At 47.8% G+C, this 24,094-nt stretch overlaps 1 protein-coding gene across 1 annotated transcript in view; it reads left to right on the forward strand.

Annotated features, from left to right (window-relative positions):
* The first annotated feature begins 2,631 nt into the window (after nucleotides 1-2,631).
* LOC127031587 (rho GTPase-activating protein 39-like) overlaps nucleotides 2,632-24,094 on the forward strand; it is a 130,854-nt gene continuing 109,391 nt past the window's right edge. Inside the window, exon 1 of the mRNA XM_050918603.1 lies at nucleotides 2,632-2,658. Coding sequence (XP_050774560.1) covers nucleotides 2,648-2,658 — 11 coding nt within the window. The 5' untranslated portion in view covers nucleotides 2,632-2,647. The remainder of the gene's footprint in view (nucleotides 2,659-24,094) is intronic.

The following is a 24,094-nucleotide window of genomic DNA, read 5'->3' on the forward strand; positions in this document are numbered from 1 at the left end:
AAAGTACAAATCAAATACCCTGGTAATAGCCTCACAATCAACAAAGTATAAAGAGGCTTAGCAGAATTTGATTTTTATTTTTTCCAATTTTGACAGGTGATTATTTTAAGCATATTTTCTATTTTTATTTATTTAAACTTTCAGTTGTGCAACAGTATTTGTTTTACATTTTAAATTTTCATCAATTTAAATTTTCACAGTTGCAGGAAATTAGTTGCAGGAGATTCAGACAATTATTTAGTGACCATAGATGTTGAGATTCAAAAAGTTCAAGTTTTATAACCGTTCAAACATAATTTGTTAACACCATGTCAAAATATCCTTAAATGAAACTCTACGTTCTCAAGCAGCATTTTACTTACATTGCCTATCTGTAAATTTCAGTTACCAAGGCAAGTATTTTTGTTGGTTTGTGTGTGTGTACAATGAAATTGACGTTTACTAATATTTATCGATTAAAAATCTAATAGTTTATGCTCAGGCTTGGCAGAATCTCAAACTTGGATACAACACAGAAGCAGTAACTCCATTTCTGGACAATGCAGATCTCAGCTGTATTGTCAGGTAGTTCTTGCTCTATCATGGAAAATATGAAATCTGTCATATTAGAACATATTTATTTCGTTAAACCAAAACCAGAATGAGGTCATCCAGAGACAGTTACAGGAACCTTGTTTTTCAAGAAGATAAATTATCAGCTAGCTTATCTCTTAGCCAGATCTTGTTTTATGCTAGTTCTAGAACCAGAGAACTTGGCTGAAATCTTGTGAATTTTATCAGTGAATGTGGTCTCACTAGCTATGTTAGGTGCCATAATCACTCATCAGCAATGCTGAAATCTCTCAAATGTCTCCTGTTAAGACAGTTCTGCAGGAAATGCACAGAGTGCCTGTCAGAGCTCATAAACTAAGCATAGTTGGATGAGGTAAACCCTTGGACGCTGACTTGCCTTGGGAAAACCCAGGTATTCCAGGAAGTAGTCAGAGATTCAGAAAGATGAGTCACATCAGCTAAACCAATGATTAACCAATACCCCAGAACAACATTAGGGGAGGTGTTGTGCTGTTTGAGAAACTACAGACCTGGAGGTAAAAAGTATACAACCTTGTGTTCCTATTGTTGTCCCTGTCTTTCCCTTCTTCTGTTGTGTTCTGCACCCCTTGTTGGATCTTCTCCATTTTTAGATCATAAATTCTGTGGGACAGGGATGTCTTTTATTGCTTTTACAGTGTCCGGAATAAAGTATGAGCTTTGCGTACCATTTCACAAATAAAATTGTATTTTTAAAAGGGGGCTTTGACCGTTTGTGGTAATTAACAATTCCCACTGCACTGTCTGCAAGAGCAAAGGTGCTAACTCTAGCTGTTCTGCACAAATTTCAGTGGAGGTAATTAGATTTTGCCTCGCTAAATTCCCCTTGGCTGCTGGATTGGAATGTGCATGGAGGAGAGGTTACAGGCTTTTGGAAATGGGAGGAAGTTAAGCATTCCTCTTCAATTTCCCTTCTCAACTTTAGCTAGACTAACTTGGGATAACGAAGGGCTATGGAGGAAGCAGATGGAGCCGACAGGGCCACTGAAAACACAGCTTGGCTACTACAAACTATCCCATCACTGAAGTGCAGGGAAGTTAGAAACATGCTTTAACCAAAAACACCGAGAGTCTCATAATCACACGGCTGGGCCTCAGGAAAGACACCCAATAGCATAAACCTGGTGGTGAAGTCACAAGAGTTGGCAGTGCTGCTGTGTAACTGTGGCAAGTCCCAACCCTCTCTGTATCTATTCCCAACTGTAAGGCAGGATAATGCCCACCTGCCGGCTGAGAGTTGCCAGGCTGAAGCCAGACCAGTGGACAATGCAAGAGAAGGGCAGATTTATTTGGGCTCCAGCAGAATGCAGGGGAGCAGCCCTGCCAGCTCAGCTGAGAAGAGCTGCCACCAGAGGCTGCACTTGCATCGCATTCAAACTGACCTAGCCAGCAGCAGCTCAGTCCCCAAAGAGAGCCAGACTCTTTGCTCCAGAGAGGCTCCTTCAACCTAAGGAGCCCAGTTTGTGCTGGGGACTTTTTGAACCCATACAAATAAGGTACAGCTTCAAAGCCAGCACAGCCCCAGGTCACTCATCCCAGTAAGGCAGATGGGCTGCAGCCACTGCCCTAACTTTCCTGCTGCATGGACACAGGGAGATGCCCTGCTGTCTCAGAGAGCCCCTGTGTGCTACCCCATGTCAGCCCCTGCCCCCTTGCCCCAACTGGTATCACTCCCAGCCCCCATCATCCCCTACCCCCATCACTCCCTGTCCCCATCCCCTACCCCATCACCCCACCCCATCACTCCCTTTCCCCTATTACCCTACACCATTGCCTCTGCCCCATCATTCCCTACCCCCCTCTGCCCCATCACCCCACCCTCCTCTGCCATCATTCCTTACCCCTCTGCCCCCATCATCCCAGCGCCATCGCCTCAGCCCCATCACTCCCTGCCCCTCTCCCTTACTCCCTTCCGCTCCCATCATCCTACCCCCATCCCTCCCTCTCCCCCCATGCCCCCGCCCCCGGCTGGCCTGCCCCGGCAGCGGGACGGGCGGGGCGGGATCGGGTTTCACATCCTGCAGCAGCCGGCGGCCGCAGGGCAGAGGAGCGGGACATGGCGGAGAGGTGAGTGCGGCGGGCGGGCAGCGAGCCGTGAGCCCGGGACCGGGCCGGGCCGGGCCTCCCGCACCTGTTGAGCTGGGTCCGGCCGGTCCCAGCGAACAACCCCCCCCCGACCCCGCTGGCGGCGCTAGGAGCCCCCCTGACTGCAGCCCGCCCCCCATTGGTAACGGTGGGATCCCCTCCCCCTCAACTGCAGCCCGCCCCCCATTGGTAACGGTGGGATCCCCTCCCCCCCAACTGCAGCCCGCCCCCCATTGGTAACGGTGGGATCCCTTCCCCCCCGCCTGCAGCCGGCCCCCCATTGGTAACGGTGGGATCCCCTCTCCCCGCCTGCAGCCCGCCCCCCATTGGTAACGGTGGGATCCCCTCCCCCCCGCCTGCAGCCCGCCCCCCATTAGTAACGGTGGGATCCCCTCTCCCCGCCTGCAGCCCGCCCCCCATTGGTAACGGTGGGATCCCCTCCCCCCCCTGACTGCATCCCGCCCCCCATTAGTAACGGTGGGATCCCCTCCCCCCCGCCTGCAGCCGGCCCCCCATTGGTAACGGTGGGATCCCTTCCCCCCCGCCTGCAGCCCGCCCCCCATTGGTAACGGTGGGATCCCCTCCCCCCGCCTGCAGCCGGTCCCCCATTGGTAACGGTGGGATCCCCTCCCCCCCGCCTGCAGCCGGCCCCCCATTGGTAAGGGTGGGATCCCCTCCCCCCCTGACTGCAGCCCGCCCCCCATTGGTAACGGTGGGATCCCCTCCCCCCCAACTGCAGCCGGCCCCCCATTAGTAACGGTGGGATCCCCTCTCCCCGCCTGCAGCCGGTCCCCCATTGGTAACGGTGGGATCCCCTCCCCCCCGCCTGCAGCCGGCCCCCCATTGGTAAGGGTGGGATCCCCTCCCCCCCGCCTGCAGCCCGCCCCCCATTGGTAAGTGGGGGATCCCCTCCCCCCCAACTGCAGCCCGCCCCCCATTGGTAAGGGTGGGATCCCTTCCCCCCGCTTGCAGCCGGCCCCCCATTGGTAACGGTGGGATCCCCTCCCCCTCAACTGCAGCCCGCCCCCCATTGGTAACGGTGGGATCCCCTCTCCCCGCCTGCAGCCCGCCCCCCATTGGTAACGGTGGGATCCCCTCCCCCCCAACTGCAGCCCGCCCCCCATTGGTAACGGTGGGATCCCCTCCCCCCCGCCTGCAGCCCACCCCCCATTGGTAACGGTGGGATCCCCTCCCCCCCGCCTGCAGCCGGCCCCCCATTGGTAACGGTGGGATCCCCTCCCCCCGCCTGCAGCCCGCCCCCCATTGGTAAGTGGGGGATCCCCTCCCCCCCGCCTGCAGCCCGCCCCCCATTGGTAAGTGGGGGATCCCCTCCCCCCCACCTGCAGCCCGCCCCCCATTGGTAAGGGTGGGATCCCCTCCCCCCCAACTGCAGCCCGACCCCCGTTGGTAAGTGGGGGATCCCCTCCCCCTGCCTTCAGCCGGCCCTCATTGGTACGGGTGGGATCCCCTTCCCCCTCCGCCTGCAGCTGGCCCCCCATTGGTAACGGTGGGATCCCCTCCCCCCCAACTGCAGCCCGCCCCCCATTGGTAACGGTGGGATCCCCTTCCACCCGACTGCAGCCCACCCCCCCATTGGTAAGGGTGGGGTCCCCTCCCCCCACCTGCATCCCACCCCCCCATTGGTAAGGGTGGGGTTCCCTCCCCCCCGACTGCATCCCGCCTCCCCATTGGTAAGGGTGGGGTCCCCTCCCCCCTGACTGCAGCCTGCCCCCCCATTGGTAAGGGGGGATCCCCTTCCCCCCTGACTGCAGCCTGCCCCTCCATTGGTATGGGGGGGAATCCCTCCCCCCAACTGCAGCCTGCCCCCCCCATTATTAAGGATGAGATTCCCCTCCCCCTGGCTGCAGCCTGCCCCCTATTGTTAAGGGGGGGAAACCCCTCCCCCAGGCTGCAGCCCAGCTTCCCCACTGGCAGTGCTAGGAGCCACCCCCACATGACCCCCCACCCCCATTGCACTGGGAGCAGTGGGCAGGAATCCAAAGGGACATGCGAACTGGCGAAAGCCCTGGAAAATTTCCTGAGTCTGAGCTGTGTCAGGCCAGGGCATATGCTCCCTACAATGGCTGGGGCCTGGGGATTGGGGAAAGGGCTCCCCTGAGGGCAGGAGCCCTGTTGGGCTGTTTAAAAGGAGATACATCAGTATTGAGCAGACTTTAGGGAACCTTCCTGCTTTAGCCTGTAGGGGCGGGGGCGAGAGAGAGGAGGTGGAGGGGAGATGGTTGATGTTGTGCCTAAGGCTCTGGTCTGCTAGGACTTGGGAGATCTGGGTTCAGTATGTCACTTCATCTGCTTGTGCCTCAGTTACCTTCTGTAAAGTGGGGATAACAACACTGCCCTTCTCCCACCGTGGCTTCCTAGAGAGCCCCTGTCCCGAAGGGTTTACGTTTTGCTGTGTGTTTGTAGCGCACCTGGCGCAAATGGGCCATGATCTTGGTTTCTTTCCTCCCTGATATCTGTGATACCTTGGCATGCTGGGTGTGCACATGAACTGGATTTTTCTGTTTATGATTAACAGTGAAGTAGTTGAATGTGTTAATGTTTAAATGGAGTCTCTGCATTAACACCCACCTGGGATGAATGGGGCAATAGGTGCTTCAGAACTGCTGCAGGTCACCTTCAGGGGTGGAATATGAAGATTTACAAAGATGAAGTTTTACATTTTGCTTACATTCTTTGTGATGAGTGACAAAGGGGCCAGGATCTGAATGGCATTTGGCTTGCTTTGAGTCCTAGGGGAAGGGACCCAGTGGGCTGAGTCTCACTCAGTTCCTGACCCCATAACCTGAGGGTTTAAGAGCTGAGACTGTCCTCTGGGTCCCCACTCCCAGAGGGCTTGTTCTTTGGGCAGCAGGCAAACTCCAGTGTCTGGGGCAGGTAATCGCTTTCCCAGCCCCGTTCCAGTGTCTGATGTGCATTAACTGCACCTTACACAGTCTGTGCCGAAAAGTTATTCTAGTTTGATTTCAGAGGGTAGCCGTGTTAGTCTGGATCTGTAAAAGCAGCAAAGAATCCTGTGGCACCTTATAGACTAACAGACGTTTTGGAGCATGAGCTTTCGTGGGTGAATACCCACTTCCTCAGATGCATGTAATGGAAATATCCAGGGGCAGGTATATATATGTGTGCTAGCAAGCAAGCTAGAGATAACGAGGTCAGTTCAATCAGGGAGGATGAGGCCCTGTTCTAGCAGTTGAGGTGTGAAAACCAAGAGAGGAGAAACTGGTTCTGTAATTGGCACACGGGAGGTCCACTTTCTTGACACCACGGTGCAAATAAGTGATGGTCACATTAACACCACCCTATATCGAAAACCCACCGACCGCTATGCCTACCTTCATGCCTCCAGCTTCCATCCCGGGCACATCACACGATCCATTGTCTACAGCCAAGCACTGAGGTACAACCGCATCTGCTCTGACCCCTCAGACAGAGACCAACACCTACAAAATCTCCACCAAGCATTCTCAAAACTACAATACCCACACGAGGAAATAAGGAAACAGATCAACAGAGCCAGACGTGTACCCAGAAGCCTCCTACTGCAAGACAAACCCAAGAGAGAAACCAACAGGACTCCACTGGCCATCACATACAGCCCCCAGCTAAAACCCCTCCAACGCATCATCAAGGATCTACAACCCATCCTGGACAATGATCCCACACTTTCACAGGCCTTGGGTGGCAGGCCAATCCTTGCCCACAGACAACCTGCCAACCTGAAACATATTCTCACCAGTAACTGCACACCACACCATAATAACTCTAGCTCAGGAACCAATCCATGCAACAAACCTCGATGCCAACTCTGCCCACATATCTACACCAGCGACACCATCACAGGACCTAACCAGATCAGCCACACCATCACTGGTTCATTCACCTGCACATCCACCAATGTAATATACGCCATCATATGCCAGCAATGCCCCTCTGCTATGTACATCGGCCAAACTGGACAGTCTCTACGGAAAAGGATAAATGGACACAAATCAGACATTAGGAATGGCAATATACAAAAACCTGTAGGAGAGCACTTCAACCTCCCTGGCCACACTATAGCAGACCTTAAGGTGGCCATCCTGCAGCAAAAAAACTTCAGGACCAGACTTCAAAGAGAAACTGCTGAGCTTCAGTTCATCTGCAAATTTGACACCATCAGCTCAGGATTGAACAAAGACTGTGAATGGCTTGCCAATTACAGAACCAGTTTCTCCTCTCTTGGTTTTCACACCTCAACTGCTAGAACAGGGCCTCATCCTCCCTGATTGAACTGACCTCGTTATCTCTAGCTTGCTTGCTAGCACACATATATATACCTGCCCCTGGATATTTCCATTACATGCATCTGAGGAAGTGGGTATTCACCCACGAAAGCTCATGCTCCAAAACGTCTGTTAGTCTATAAGGTGCCACAGGATTCTTTGCTGCTTCTAGTTTGATTGCCATTGACATGCAGCTTTGATTGGTTTTCTGTAGGGAAGGAACTTGTTTTGGACTTGTCCTTTAGATATTTGACTTCTCGGTAAAACCAGGGGGCCAAGTTCACCCCTGATGTAAGCCTGTTAATGTCAGGGGCTAACTCTGGGCCAAGATGTTTACATTCAGATGGGGCTCGTCTGCCCAACTTTTTGAGAAACCTTATTTTTTTGCCGAGTCTCATGTGGTTCTGTTACTGTTAGACTGGCCTTTGGCTTCACAGCCTGCTCAAGGTAAAACTTTCTGCTTAACAAAAGTTATTGGCACATGCCAAATGGAAGTGTCAAGGCCAAGCAGTGCTCTTGCCTTTGCTAAGGGGCTTTTACATGTTTTTCTCGGCATTGATGAGCAATTAATCAGTGATCATCTGTATGCCTTTGAGCCTACTCTTCCTGATTCACAGGCTTTGGGGTGGATGTTTGTGCTGGTTTGATGTCATAGTGTACTTTGTACAGTGGTTATTGCTGTCTTGCTTTCTTACAATCCATTAAAAATGGAGCTACTAATGCATGGGGGAGGGATAGCTCAGTGGTTTGAGCATTGGCCTACTAAACCCAGGGTTGTGAGTTCAATCCTTGAGGGGGCCATTTAGGGAACTGGGGTAAAAATCTGTCTGGGGATTGGTCCTGCTTTGAGCAGGGCTTTGGACTAGATGTTCTCCTGTGGTCCCTTCCAACCCTGATATTCTATGTGCAGGAATGATTATCTTTGTGCTGGGAGAGTTTTAATTTCACCCCTAGCTTGGCTCTCCTTTGTCTGAGGGATAAGTATTGAGGATCTGCTGTTTACAATTAAGGTGGATGCCCAGGAGACCCAGTTTTCTCAGAATGCGCTCCAAACATGGAGCGATGTCACACATCCTGTGAGTAACCCCATTCAGACAGAATACTTCCTGATCGCTGTGTGTTTGCATGAGGTACTTGGGGTGTGATGCAGAGGTTGGCAGAAATACTGTCATTCTGTAGGGCCAGGCCACTAAGCTCTTTGATGCTAATTGCTTTTGCATTGGTCCAGCAGAATTGCTTCTTTTCAGAAGTCAGTATGCTGTAATGATTTGACATTCAAATGAGGGCTATGGGTCAACTGGCTTCGCACAGTCTCCTCAGGTGGGAGGAAGCTGTGTTGGCATTTTTGTTGGTGTGGCTCTTTTCTTCATTATTGGTGCAGGCTCATTGGAGGAGTTCTTCATAGCGTCTGAGGTTTGACTAAGACTTTCTTACTTTTTTTTTCTTTCTTCTCTTCCTGTAAAATGAAGTTTCACTCCCTAAGAACTGAGAGCACCGGATGGTCCACAGGGAACATCACATCCTTTTGAGATTGACGCAAACTGACAGAGTCAGATAAAACACTAGAGTGAAACGGCCTAGGTGTCACAAGACATCTGCCAGCGGCTGCAGGAGCAGGTGATTGTTGCTCTTGCCTGTCCACACCCAACTGTACAAGGACATCTAACTCTCAGAGCCTAGACAGTGTAAAGTTGCAGGTCATTCATTTCCTTGGACGAACTGGAAAAATGAGTCAAGTAGCCAAGACTTTGAGACTTTTTACTGATTCCATCAGGCCTGTGTGAAGGCACACAAGGTTGCCTGCACTTTTTTTTCTAGCTAGTCCAGTGAATCATCATCTACTACCTTTGGTTGTTTGTGGTGTTCTGCTTATTATTTACTGAATTATGCAGTGGTATTGTGGCTGTGTCAGTCCCAGGATAGTAGAGAGACAAGGTGGATGAGGTAATATCTTTTATTCAGCCAGCTTCTGTTGAGGGAGAAAGACAGGTGTTTGATCTTACACAGAGCTCTTCCATTGGTCTACAGATAAAATATATTACCTCACCCACCTTGTCTCTCTATCTACTGACTTGGTAGGGCCACTGCTTCCTATTCCTTAGATCCAAGCTGTTTGAAAGTGGTACTGAGATCACACTGGATTATAGGAATGCAAATTTTTGAGCCAGGTTCCTGTTTGGATAGTCCACATGCCTTTTGTACTCACAATGGGTCTGTTTAACTGAAACAGATACACTGGCCTCCATTGTAAGTACATCAGATACAGGAAAATCTCTCTCTGTTCGGGTGAATAAGTTTTGTAATCAGGAGAAGGTTATAATCAACGATTTTTTTGGGGAAAAAAAAGCAACATGGTGCAGAGAGAAAAGAACAAACAGTTACTATTGTTAGCTGATTGGCCAGCAGGTGCCTGCACGTTTCAGAGTACAGTGCATGTGTGTGCATGAACGTATGGCTTTTTTCTAGATCCTGATGTATCTCTAGTGTCTCTTGTTTGTGGCTGGACCCCAGCTGGCCTACATGTGGTAATGTTTCTTCAGTGGCAAATGCCCCTCTTAAGAAATAGGGCTGTGTGGGGAGGGGTGCAATCTGCCTCTCTGGTTTGGTCCTGCTAATACTAGAAATGGAGCAAGGAGGGTTTTTGAATTCTGTAGTGGAAAGGAGTAGGGGGATGGGTTCAGAATGTGCCTGGGTACTGGGGTCTGATTGCCCTTTGGCTTGACCGGGGGAGGGGAGCACCCAGCACATGCTGCGGGAAGGATGGGATTCATGTGTCTCAAGGATGACCTTGAAAATAAGGGACTAGCTACAGTGCTGTCATTGCATCTCACATACTTGAGTATGATTTAATTGCCCAGAGCTGGTTCTAATTCTAACCCAGGGCTTAATTCATCACTTCTGTAGCAAATTGTTATGCAAACCTTTTTCAGAGATTGTCAGTAGATTTCAACTTGGAGTAGATTGAAACAAACCACAAATTACCAGCCTGTCCAAAACAGCAGGCTGATTCCACAAATGTGAATTCAACCATGGCTTTGATATCCTGGAGTTTTCTGATGCAACTAGTCTGAGTTAGGTAGTTAACCTGGTGCAAATCTCTGTGGGGATACTCTAATTTGTGTTTGAGTGGCTTATTTTGGTTTATCTTAAACTTGTTCATGATTATCTTAAATTAAACTGAAATAAACTTGGTTTAAATCCATATATGACTGTCCACACAGCCTCTGGCACTAGTTTAACTAAACCGGTTTAAAATCACACCTTAAGTTGGGACAGCTCTGCATTCTAAGAAACGTAAGGTATAAACCAAATGTAGCAGTGTCCCTGCAGGGCCCTCCTGGCTCCTGTCCCCTCTGGGCTGAGAAAGTCACACACAGATCTTTAGGTGCAGTGCCCACCTGGTGCTTTTATTTAAAGGCTGTGCTCCCACCACCTTTCCACTGTACAAGTAGTCCACCAGCAGGAGAGAGGGGGCAAAACTCTCTCTCTGCTTCCCCTCACTGCCTTTCCTCTACTGTAGCTTTCCTCTTTCCAGCTCCCCCGGGCTTCCTTCCGCTGGAGCTCTTGGCCAGCCCCAGCCTGATGAGGCAGCAGCTGTTTAAGCTTCCCCAATCAGGGCCAAGTGGTCTACCCAGCTCCAATTCACCTGCCTTAACTGGAGCTGGAGTGACAGAAGGTTGGCTAAGCAGTTTTCTGCTTAGAACCCTGTCACACCAAACCTTAGTTAAAGCTTAACTGGTTACCTGTACCACCTTTCTTACGGTCCTTTTAATTTTGATTGCTTAATTTAGGAAAAGGACTCGCAAGTTGAATTTAGTTTTAAGGAGATTTAATAAAACTACGTAACAGCAACAACTAATATTATAGGATATAAGAAGACAGCGTGTCTTTGTTTTGTAACAGGTTCCATTAAAAAAAAAAAAGAACGAGGAGTACTTGTGGGTTTTTTGTGAAGGTTTTTTTGTTGAAGAATTGTGACTTTTAGATCTGTAATTGAGTGACCAGTGAGGTTGAAGTGTTCTCACACTGGTTTTTGAACGTTATAATTCTTGACATCTGATTTTACAGACAGCCCCCCAACCTGAAGCAACTCACCAGCAACCACACACCACATCAAACAACAAAAACACTAACCCAGGAACCTATCCTTGCAGCAAAGCCTGTTGCCAACTCTGTCTATTCAAGGGACACCATCATAGGACCTAATCACATCAACCACACCATCAGAGGCTCGTTCACCTGCACATCTGTGATATATGTGATATATGCCATTATGTGCCAGCAATGCCCCTCTGCCATGTACATTGGCCAAACTGGACAGTCTCTATGCAAAAGAATAAATGGAGGCAAATCAGACATCAAGAATTATAACATTCAAAAACCAGTCGGAGAACACTTCAACCTCCCTGGTCATTCAATTACAGACCTAAAAGTCGCAATTCTTCAGCAAAAAAACCTTCAAAAACATACTCCAACGAGAAACTGCAGAACTGGAATGAATTTGCAAACCAGACACCATTAAATTAGGCTTGAATAAAGACTGGGAGTGGATGGATCATTACACAAAATAATAACTATTTCCCCATGCTAATTTTTCCCCCTACTGTTACTCACACTTTCTTGTCAACGGTTTGAAATGGGCCATCTGATTATCACTACAGAAGTTTTTTTTTTCCTTCTGCTGATAATAGCCCACCTTAATTGATTAGTCTCATTAGAGTTGGCTTGGCAACACCCATTTTTTCATGTTCTCTGTGTGTATATATATATTCCTACTGTATTTTCCACTGCATGCATCCGATGAAGTGGGTTTTAGCCCACGAAGGCTTATACCAAATAAATTTATTAGTGTCTAAGGTGCCACAAGTATTCCTCATTTGTTTTTTTTTAAATGGGGAACCTGTTACAAAGCAAAGACATACTAACTGTGACAGTATTTAAAGTGCATACACTAGCATGTTCTCTTCCTTACTAATTAGGTCCCCAGCTTTAGGAAAAGTTATGTTTTAGGAAGTGAGCAGTTGACTGAGTTGGGTCTTTACTCAAGAGAAAGTCTGTATGTTACATATCACCAGATCTCTGCTCTGCTGTCAGCTTTCAGCTCAGTTACTGTTCATGGCAGGAGTTGACACTGCAAACACAGGAGGAGTGAAGGGTGCAGTAGCGGGAAACCCAAATAGCAGGAAAATAGAAAGAGACAGTTAAGGTGCCTATCTGAGACAGGAGCTCAGTGTCACCAGGAGAACTCCCAGGTGGCTGGCCCAAGACCTCAGACTTCTCCCTTCCATGTGTCTTCAGCTTTCAGGAAGCAACATGCTGAAGGAGACAGGCCATTTTAGTCTATTTCTGCCTGGTGGTCCAGCTTAGTCCCTCTTACTAAAGATGCTGACATGGATGTTTAGATGGTGATCCATACTTCTTCCAAACATTCGAAATGTCCAACCAAAATGTGATGTCCTCTCTCACCATCCAATCAGGGAACAAGACATCAGCTTTTAAGTTCTTGCAACAAGACTGGAATTTTCCAGGCAACAAATCTTGTCACAGCAGCTTGTTTAAGACAGGTCATGCCATCACTCTTGGTACAGCCATCTTGGGACAAACCCTGAATGCTGGTGGGTTTGCGCCTGTCAGCAACTTACCTCCTCAGGTTGCTTTCCATGCGTCCGTCTGCAGTGCATTCCTGGGTCCATTTTGCAGTTATGCTTCCTCAAGTTGTCATTTCTCCGTCAACACTCTGCTAGCTGCTGAATTGTTCTGTTTAAAGGTGATATAATTTATACAAAGTCCCTCCATATTCTCTGATGCTCTTTAAACTTGTTTTGACAGTCCATTATACAATGCAAAGTCACTGTAAGAACCGGCGTTCTCTAGGAGGCCGGAAGAGCCGTATAAATCTTCTGTTTCCGTTCTCCTTGTTTTAGCAACAATGATAGGACCTTGGTATGGCTGAGTGGTGTCTGTGCATTACTAACCAAACAGTTACATTTCTGATTATTCCACTCCGTGGTCAAGTGTCCTTATACACACACTATTTGGTTCCAGTTCCTTTTATTTACTGCTACTTTCAGCACAAGTGTATTCACTAACTTCATAGCATATGCGTGTTTGATTGCAAACATTAGCCTTACTTCTTCATTTTATCACTTAAACTAAAAGAACTCAATATGACGCAACCTCTTTCTTTCCTAACAATATTGCCCATACGGTAAACCCTTATAGAATAGCAATGTTTGATATTAATTTAATTTTTTAATTCATTGGCTCATTCACAGACAGGGAAAAGGGAGAAGTCTCTTTAGCAGCACCAGAGGTACAGCAACTCTGAATTTCTTCAGACTATTGAAGAAAACTAGACCATGTATGTTTATTCTCTGAGCCCTCTGAGCTATCTTTTTTAAAGGACCTTGGTGACTGGGCAATTGTCAAATAGCAATAACGCATAACTTTAGGGCTTTTGTTACTGCAGGATGTGGTAAGCCCTGGATCTCTGGGAAATTGTCAACATCAGACACCCCAAATGCTGTTGTGATGGAAAATTAATCAAAGGTTCAAAGAAAAAGTGCTTTTTTTTCTGCCTCTTTGACTTATTGTTCTAATATGCCCTTTTCTGCTCTCCTACCTTCATGGTGCTCTTTCTGGACTAGGCCATCCAGAGGAAAGGCTTGCAAACTTTTACCAGAGAAATGCATTAGATTCCCAAATGTTTATTACTTGTTAGATTTATTTTGTTTTCATTGCCTCTGTTCAAACAGAACAAAATGATATGCACTTTGTTGTAACAGGCAGACTTGCTCATTTCTTTGAAAAGCCTTTCAGGCATCATGAGCTTTAACAGTAGCAAAGTCACCTTTTATTTATAATATAAATAAAGACTAGAGCAAACATTGGGATCTGGTTTGAGCTGGATTCATGGAGGGGTTTCTGTATGTCACTCTCATTCTGTACACAGTGGATGTTAATGCTAATTCCTGTGTGTCAAGATAAGCAGCATCAAGCCTATTTTCACTCTTCGCAAAAGTGGCCTTAATATTGAAATGGTTTCTTCCACTTTTGAACAGAGACACCCAAGCTCAGGCTGTGAACGCCATCACCAGGAATCTTTTTTTGCCATTTGTTGATTCTTATGTTTTATATAATTCAACCCACTTTATTTTTTCCGGTGACTCTTTAAAAACACATTCTTTGTTCAATTTTGATCCATTTGTGGAGCAGTAGCAACATATTGGATAATACAGCAGTGATTAAAGCTCCAAGTACCCATCTCTATGCTATTCAGCAAAAGTTAATTTTTCTGCACTTCAGAAAACTGTCTCTCTCTCCCCAGGCAACAGGGAAAAGAAGGCAGCACCTGCTGTTAGGTATTGTGACAAAGTTCCTCCTCTACCTTGGTGGGTCCTGTGCTTATTGACGGATTTGCGTACCTCAGTGATCTTCCCCTCTGGTGGAACCCACAGTCTGGGTCAACTCCTCCTGTGTCTGATCAGGAGTTGGAAGGTTTGGGGGGTACCCGAGCCCACCCTCTACTCCTGGTTCCAGCCCAGGGCCCTGTGGATCTCAGCTATCTATAGTGCCTCCTGTAACAGCTGCATGACAGCTACAACTCCCTGGGCTACTTCCCCATGGCCTCCTCCAAACACCTTCTTTATCCTCACCACAGGACCTTCCTCCTGGTGTCTGATAATGCTTGTACTCCTCAATCCTCCAGCAGTTCACTCTCAGCTCGGTGTGCCTCTTGCTCCCAGCTCCTCACATGCAAATTTCACTGACTAACTGGGAGGCTTTTAACTAGTTCCAGCCAGCCCTTGATTGGCTTCAGGTGTCCCAATCAATGTAGCTATCTTCACTGCCTTCTAGAAAGATCTTAATTGGCCCCAGGTGTCTTGATTAACCTGGAGCAACTGCCATTTGCTTACCATGGTACTAGGGATTTGTTTAGCCTGGGGCTAACATACGTGTTCCTCACTACTTTACTGTAGCCATCTGGCCTTGCCCCATCACATATCCCCCCCTCTGCTCAACACCATAGGGTTGGGCAACTTGGGATGCCAGGCAGTGTGCTCGTGAAAGACAATCAGTGTTGCCGTGGTGCCATCCAGCCCTGTGCCGTATGCGGAACTGGAATGGTTGGAGGGATAAGAACCACCTGGTGACCCTTGCATCCAGTGAAGCCCCAAACTAATAAGCTAGAGGTGATTCAAAACTGGCTGCGGCCAACCCGAAGGAAGCAGCTCCGTGCGTTCCTAAGCGTGGTAGGCTACTACCGACGTAGTAGCCTACCACGTAGGCTGGTAGGGCTGCATGGTCCGTCACAAGAGTAAATTGTCGGCCTAAGAGGTAATAACGCAGTGTCTCCATGGCCCATTTGACAGCAAGGCATTCTCTCTCGACTACTGCATACTTCTGTTCTCTTGGGAGCAGCTTTCTGCTTAGGTAGAGGATTGGGTGTTCTTCTTCTCCAGTCATTTGTGACAGAACCGCCCCCAACCCCACCTCGGAAGCATCTGTTTGTAAAATAAATTCTTTGGTAAAGTCTGAGGCTATGAGTATGAGGTCATTACAGAGAGCCGTCCGAAGGTCTATGAATGCCCCATCTGCTGCGTCGGTCCGCTTTACCATGTCTGGACTTCGGGCCTTCACCAGGTCTGTCAGAGGACTTGCCCTACTGGCGAAGTGGGGAATAAAACGTCGGTAGTAGCCTACCACGCTTAGGAACGCACGGAGCTGCTTCTTTCGGGTTGGCCGCGGCCAGTTTTGAATCACCACTAGCTTATTAGTTTGGGGCTTCACTATACCCCTTTCTACAATATATCCCAGGTACTTAGCCTCTGCTAGTCCTATGGCACATTTAGCGGGATTAGCAGTGAGGCCAGCCCGCCTTAAGGTGCGTAGTACTGCCTCACCTTTCTCCAAGTGGGTTCCCCAGTCTGGCGTATGGATGATGACATCATCTAGGTATGCGGCTGCATAACTAGTATGGGGGCGCAGCAGCTTATCCATGAGGCGCTGGAATGTGGCTGGGGCCCCATGTAGCCCAAAAGGGAGGACGGTATACTGGAATAGCCTGTCCAGGGTGGAGAATGCTGTCTTTTCTTTAGCTGCTTTGGTCAGGGGAATCTGCCAATACCCTTTTGTCAGATCCAGTGTAGTAAAGAAACGGGCACTACCCAGTTGGTCAACCAGTTCGTCGATGCATGGTATAGGGTATGCAACGAATTGGGATACTTCATTCAGTTGGCGAAAGTCATTATAGAATCTCATGGTACCGTCAGGTTTAGGGACTAGAACTATTGGACTGCACCACTGACTGTAGGATTCTTCAATAACGCCTAATTCTAACATTTTCTTTACTTCAGCCTTGATTTCTTCTCTTTTGGCTGCTGAGATTCGGTAGGGTCTCAGTGTTACCTTGGCTCCGGGGATCGTGCAGATATGGTGATAGGTCTCAGTCGTCCGCCCCGGTTTTGTAGAGAACCCATCTTGATTGCGATTAATCATGTCGGCTGCCTCAATCTTTTGGATTGGCATCAAGTCAGGTGATATCCTCACTTGCTCGTGTAAGTTATCCTCCTGGGGAAGGGTCTCCGTGTGACTGAGCATGCCTCTCAGTCATGCCAAGGTTTTAGAAGATTGTTGTGGTAAATTTGCTCCGGTTTCCTGCGGCCTGGTTGCCACACCTTGTAATTTACCTCTCCCACGGCTTCAATCACTTCGTAAGATCCCTGCCACTGGGCCAACAGCTTGCTTTCTGCTGTGGGCACCAGGACCATTACTCGATCCCCTGGTTGGAACCATCAAAGCTTTGCTTGGTGGTTATAATGGGTTCGTTGGGTCTTCTGTGCTTTCTCCAAGTGTTCCCGTACAATGGGTGTAACTTGGGCTATCCGATCCCTCATCTGTAGTACATGTTCGATGATGTTCCTTCCGGGATTTGGCTCCTCTTCCCAGGCTTCTCTGGCTATATCCAATATGCCCCGGGAGTGGCGCCCATATAGTAGTTCGAACGGAGAGAAACCTGTGGAGGCTTGTGGAACTTTCCGGATGGCGAACATGAGGTAAGGCAATAGGGTATCCCAATCTTTCCCATCCTGGCTCACCACTTTCCTGATCATGGCCTTGAGGGTCCTATTAAATCTTTCCACAAGGCTGTCTGTTTGTGGGTGGTATACAGAGGTCCATAGGGCTTGTACATGGAGCATTGAACAGAGATCTTTCATCAACTTGGACACGAAAGGTGTCTCTTGATCAGTCAGTATCTCCTTGGGTAGCCCAACCTGGGAAAAGATCTGTACTAGCTCCTTAGCTATTGTCTTGGACGCTGTGTTGCGTAGGTGGATGGTTTCTGGGTATCGGGTTGCATAGTCTAGTACAACCAGCACATGTTGGTGGCCACAAGCTGTCTTCTCTAGGGGCCCAGTCAGATCCATGGCTATGCGTTCAAATGGTACCTCTATTATTGGAAGAGGTATCAAAGGGGCCCGCAAGTGTTGTCGAGGGCTATGTAGCTGACACTCTGGACAAGAGGTGCAGTATCGCCTGACATCTTCATATACTCCTGGCCAGAAGAACCTCCGCAGGATCCTGGCCTGGGTTTTCTCTACCCCTAGGTGTGCTCCAAACAGGTGACTGTGGGCAAGGCTCAAGATGGCTTTTTGATGTTTTTGTGGCACCAGAAGTTGATGTATCTCCTGCTCCTGCATTTGCACCACACAGTACAGGAGATCTTTCTTCACTGTAAAGTAGGGTCCTGGTCCCTGGACCTTCCCCTCCACTGGTGTCCCATCTATCTCAGCCACCTCTTTTCTGACGTTATCATATCTAGGGTCCTCTGCCTGGTTACACCCGAAAGTCTCTCTCCCAGGACTAACCTGCCTGAGCTCCCAGGGGCTGGCTTCTGCTTCTTCCAATGGCTCATGCCTTCACGGCTGGGACCAGCCTCCAGCTCACCTTCCATGTTGGTAGTTTCTCTAATGGCTGCTTGTGTCCATCTGCCTACTAGTGCGGTCTTCTAGCCCTGGGTCAGGATCTGGGTTCCCAAGGCCTTCGTGACCTTCCTTTCTTTTTTTGTCTTCCGGGCCTTTTGGGGGGCTGAGAATAGTTCCTGAGAAAACTCAGAAAACATTGGGGGTTGACAGTCCACCAACGATGAGTCGCTGCCAACAGGGTCCCCACCTCCCTCCAGCCTCTCTGGGGGGAGTAACTTATCAAACCCTGGATAGTCCCTCCCAATGACTACAGGATATGGGAGTTTAGGAACTATGTCCACTGTCACCTCAATGGGGTTCCTCTGAACCTCTGTCTCCACTGGGTTGGTGATGTAATGGCTCACAACCCCATGCATGCATGTCACTGCTACGTGTTTGGCTTGTAGGAGTTGGCTACTTTTTACCAGCTTACCCGATATAAGGGTGATAGCACTCCCCGAGTCCACAGGCGCTGTAAGTCTCTGCTCCATTTATCTTGACCGGCCTGGTGTAGTTATGCGGGGCTAATGCGACGCCTGCAAGGTGGATAAGGGAGCATGGGACCTCCCAATCCCCCAAGTTGCATTGCATAGGTTCCTTGGTGCTGGGACACTGTGCTGCTGTATGTCCCCACTCCGCAGATGCATAACATGTATAATTGTTTCTAATCATTCCCCTATCATGTGGGTTAGGGGGGTTAGTCCCAGGGTTCCCCCTACTCAGGCCAGTCCCTTCCTTCTGGGGTTTCTGCTGGTTTTCGGCCATTTAGAGGCAGAATCTAAAATCTGATTTCATGCTTTTCAATGTTCAGACAACACAGTATAGACTTGTCACGTGTCAATAGGAAATATATCTTGCTGTTGCTGAGGTCAGATTTCTGTTTTTGGTGCACTGTAGTTAGTTATATGACACTATTTAAATGGAGACTGTGGTGTATGGGAGGAGGCTGTGGATGTGTTGGGTATTACAGTGTTAGTTGGTAAGAGAGATGTGTTGAGGTTGATCTGGATGCTCATGTTGCCTGAACTGAGGGTTTCCTTGGTTTTTTGGGATTAACAGTGACGTATTATTGCCTAAGCCTAGGACGGCAAATTTGCAGGGGCGGCAAATTTATAATAGCAGCATTTTTGTAATCGCGGCATCAGTGAAGCTGTGATTCTACCAATCACAGCGCGTATTTAAACTACCAATGACGGTGCAACGCCATTTAGAAAACATACTCGTGAGAATCCTAAACGTTAATAATATGACTGGAAGGAAGAAATTAAACGGTTCTCTGTTTTGGATCCATGCGTGGTCCCGTGCTATAAGCAAAATCGCGCTATACAGATGTGCATTCAAGCGAGGGTCTGCTGTACTTGTAATTTTATTTATAATAAAACTTGTAAATTTTCAATTATTTTAGTGATATTTAGATTCATTTTAGTTCAAAAGAATTCGTAAAAAAACTAAAACAAGTTCATATGAGGCCGGGAACGGCAATTATTTTTAGGGCCTTGGGGTGGCAAAATCATTAATCCGCCACTGGTGATTATGGTGACAGGAAATGCACCAGAGCAACCATAACTCTTAAATTAACCAAGTTTTAGGAGTATAATCCTAGTTCAGCTACATTATAGGGAATCCCCATATCAGCAACAGCAGAGTGTAAATTTGCCATCTCATCATCACCTGGGAACTGATCCAGAAACTGAGCCGAGCCATGCATCTGAAGAAGTGGGTTTTTTACCCACAAAAGCTTATGCCCAAATAAATCTGTTAGTCTTTAAGGTGCCACCAGAAACTGAGTTGAGTCCTTGAGAACTGAGGCAAGGTGTAAGTGTGAGTTTGCAGGCAGACTGGAGTCCGGAGCTCTGGGAGGCAGTCCCAGAGTCCTCCAGTTTGCCTGAATGACATTGGGCAGGTTACTCCTTATGTGTTAGCTTCCACATCTGTAACATAGTAATTACGATAATGAAGACACCTTCCTTGCAATGCTTCTGTGAGGCTTAGTGTGGTTCTGCTCTGCAAAATGAGTCTGTAATAATTGCCTATTCTTACTGCACCAACGTGCTGGGCGTTTGAGTCAAATCTGCTGAAGCTAGAGCCCCACCAGGCTGTACTTTTCTACACTGCACATTATATGTGCCACCAGAAAGAAAAAAAAAAGTGGTGCTAGAGTTGGCATGGCAGGGCACTGTTGGCATGGAATAATAGAAGATTAGGGTTGGAAGCATGATGAGCTCTGTTTTGACAGACAATACTGCAGTTACTTACCTGGACATAGTACACTTTGTGTTGCATTGTCTTTGTTGCATGTTAGGGTTGTCCAGTCAGGAGTGTAAATTAGCAAAATTCTGTTGTCGCATTCACACTCCAAGGCTCTGGTCCAGGCCCAAGACAGTGTTGGCAGCTGGTTCTCCTCATCACACAAACTGTGCCACCCCAGAGCCACTTCCTCTCCACCAGGGGTTGTTCCCTTTGTTCCATGGGACTGTGTTTGCAGAAACTCTTGGAAAGGGGCAGTATGGTCCAGGAAACTTCCATCCTCAATCTTACATGGTTACTGATAACCTGATACAAAGGAACCCCAGGACGCCATTCTCACAGAGTAGGAGATGTAAATTCGTTAGCGTTTGTAAAGCACTTGACCTTCTTGTAGAAGGTGCCACCAAAGTGCAAAGCATTATTTTATTTCAGCAGCAGCTGTTTCCGTCTCAGCATTGTCCAGGAAGAGGCGAATCCTTCGCTCTGACTCACATGACATGTTGCTGAGAGGTCCCAGGGAGGTTTTCTTTTTCAAATGAAAGCTGAGCTGAGCTTGTTTGTTTGTAAATGTGTAAAGCTCACCTGGCTCTGTGACTCAGTGGCAGTGCAAGTGTGATGCTGGCAAACCCTGGTCGTCGGCAGGCAGGATTGAACTTGGGACCTCTGGAGTTGACTGCATGAGCCTCTACCACATGAGCTAAAATGTCTGTTAGCAAAGGCTGTAGAGCAGACTCATTAATCTCTCTCTACGTGGTCTCAGTGTCACTAGATGGGACAGAACACCACACCCAGGAGGTGTGTGGGTTACACAAGATGCCATGTGTCTGTGATTGCAGCCAGGGTTTGGCAGCGTTCAGCGGAACAATGATGAACAGCCCTGAAACCTTTCAGGAGCCTCGGTGATAAGAACTTAAGTCCTGCTGAAGAGGGAATTCTGCTTTATGTGCATAGCCACACCTGAGTCCTGGCCTTGACTCCTCTCCAATGGGTGTGGAAACTTAGAGGGGAAGGGGGATTATGTGGGAGATGTGATGTGCTCAGCTCTTGGAGAGGACACCAGCTGCAGCTGATGCCAAGAAATGCAAATGGAGGCACAAAGTCTGTTAGCGTATTTCCCTCCTGTGCTACTCAGAGCAATTCTGCGTTAAGTATTCAGGCCTGGTATACACTGGGGGACGGGGATTGAACTAAGTTACACAACTTCAGCTCCGTGAATAAAGTAGCTGAAGTGGACGTGCTTAGACCTACTTACTGCGGTGTCTTCACTGCGGTGAGTTGACTGCTGCCACTCCCCTGTCGATTCTGCCTGTGCCTCTTGTGGCAGTGGAGTATAGGAGTCAACAGGAGAGCACTCGGGGGTTGATTTATTGTGTCTAGACTAGACGCGATAAATTGACCCCTGCTGGATCGATTGCTGCCCACTGATTCGGTGGGTAGCATAGACATACCCTCAGACTTTTGAGGTTTACCCACATAGCAGATCTCCAGACACTATTTTAAAATATAAATGAGGACAAATGCTAAATCCGTTGTACTGCTAGAATGTTAAGCTTTGTCTGCATTGCACATTGCTGGATTTATTTTGTCGGCCGGAGACCTCTCTCCTGATGACAAAGAGCGGCTACACTGCGCACCTTTTAGCAGCACGGCTTTGTCACTAAAAGGTGCGTAGTGTAGACATAACCTGATATGCTACAAAATAAAAATGCAGCATTCCTATTGTAATGTAGAGTGTTTGGAAGAGCTCTGTCTGTTTTAGGTCTCTCACTGTGATATCTCAGTGCCTGCTAGCATAGTTTAATTGCCTTTAGTTCAGATAGTGAAATGTCTTCGGAAGAAACAGATTTGGGGAACTGTGGAAGTTACTTTATAATTAATGTTCTGCTGGCATTTAATCTTTGGACCTCTAGCAGCAATTCTGCATCAGGATATGAGACTGATGGTCTCAGCTTGGTCTGTCTTAGAATGTATTCCACCAAAGCAAAAATATCTTAATTCTAATGAGATCTGATTTAAAATGCCTGCATCACTTTCTACACTGCAGCTTAAAAGGTTGCTGAGGCCATTAAAACTGCATTCCTTCTGTATGTCTCCTAAATAGAGTTACAGTGTTTTCTGGTGTAGGCAGGCCCCTCCCGTCTAATGTGACTCAATTCATTCAAAGCTGTAATTTAGATTTCTTTTTAAAGCATTGGTTTGAGATGCTGGAGAGCAAGGTCTAGTCTGCACTGGAAAAGGTTTGCTGGTATAGCTATACAGGCCAATCCTCGTAGGCCATATCTGTGCTACAAACTTTTGCTGATGCAAGTTACATTATCATAAAGCTGCTGCAGTTAGTATATTACTTGTGCATATGCATACTTAGCCCTTGCGTTGGCGCTGCGCATACTCCCCAGGAATGCTTGTGTCAATGCACAGTGCAGTGCACCATCAGTAGGTATCCTAGCGTGCAGCCCACCGCCATCAAGCACATTGTCTTTTGGGAAATTTTGGCAATGTATGGTGGGGCATACAGTGGTGAGTGGGAGAAAGGGGTCAACTTCCCAGCATGCATCTGTCTTCATCCCATAATGTAATCTATATCCCATAATTGTCATGCCTTTTTTAAAAATACCATGAATCTGTGCAGCCCTCCTTGTTGTCTGCCAGAATAATGGAGCTTGCATGGCACTGCACTGTTTTCGTAAGCATTGCAAGCACAGGACACATGATCCTCTGGTATTTGCAGAGCTTTATGAAAAATTGAAGCAGTGGGGAACATGATATTTTTCTGGACGACAGATTGCTATGGGACATAGTGAGAACCATTTTGAGATTGTTGGTGGCATTCATTGAGCAGCTGCTAATGGTGGAGTGCTTTCTCTGGGTCCAAGAAACATGGAACATCAGCATGGCCATTCTGGGTCAGGCCAATGATCTGTCTTGCCCAGTATCCAGCCTACCCGTTGCTCCCCTGGCTCACAAAGCCATACACTGCCCACCTTGCCAGGATTAAGGAGATTCAACTACCTGATCAGCAGGTCCAGAATGACAGTTGAATGAGCTCTTGGTAGATTAAGGGGACACTGGTGTTGTTTACTCTCAGGAATGGATCTCTGTGAGAATAATATCCGATGGTTAAAGCTATCTGCTGTATTCTGCATAGTATCTGTGAAGCAAAGAGGGAGAAGTTGCTACTGATGTGGAGGGCAGAGATGGAGAAGTTGTCTGCTGAGTTTGAACAGCCAGATACAAAGACTATTAGAAATGTGGAGCTGTACGGCTGAAGGTGCTCTTGAAAGAGCACTTGAACAGTGAGTCACAGTAACGTGCTGTGGTGTATGTACTGTGATCTATTTGGCCCTGCTGTTTTGGGGCCTGTTAGGAATTGTGTGGTGCTTGGTGAGCATCTATGAATATAAAACTGTCAGTGCACCTATGAACATTGTGGTGCTTGCTGTACATTTATAACACTGTGTTTGTCGCTGATCTTAGGACTTGAGTCAGACTGTACAATAACAAGTAGTGGTTGCTTTCAGGACCACCAGGCACTCCAGAGCGGATGTTGTGAACTAATAAAGGTGAATTATTTTCCAAAGAATAGAATTTTATTGACTAACAAAATCAGTGCAAAGCAAAACCTGTGCAGTTTTAAAGCAAATACATTAAAAACGTAAGTTCTGTTCCATTAATTTATTAAGGGTAATGAACATTCATGTCCATTTTATCTACACAAACAACAGCTGTGGCTCTCACAGGCCAGTGTATTTGAAACTGTGGGTGTCCTTAACGTCCCCTGATGTGGAGTGGTCAGGGTAGGGATGCGGCTCCTGAAGCCATGTGGAATGTTGAGGGGGAGTGTAGGCATGTTCTGCAGTGGAGTTTTTTATGGACTGCAAAGGGAGGCAGGGCTGTGACTGAGAGACCCATAGGTCCACAAGAGCC

The sequence above is a fragment of the Gopherus flavomarginatus genome, chromosome 11, assembly GCF_025201925.1.
Source record: "Gopherus flavomarginatus isolate rGopFla2 chromosome 11, rGopFla2.mat.asm, whole genome shotgun sequence".
NCBI lineage: Eukaryota > Metazoa > Chordata > Testudines > Testudinidae > Gopherus > Gopherus flavomarginatus.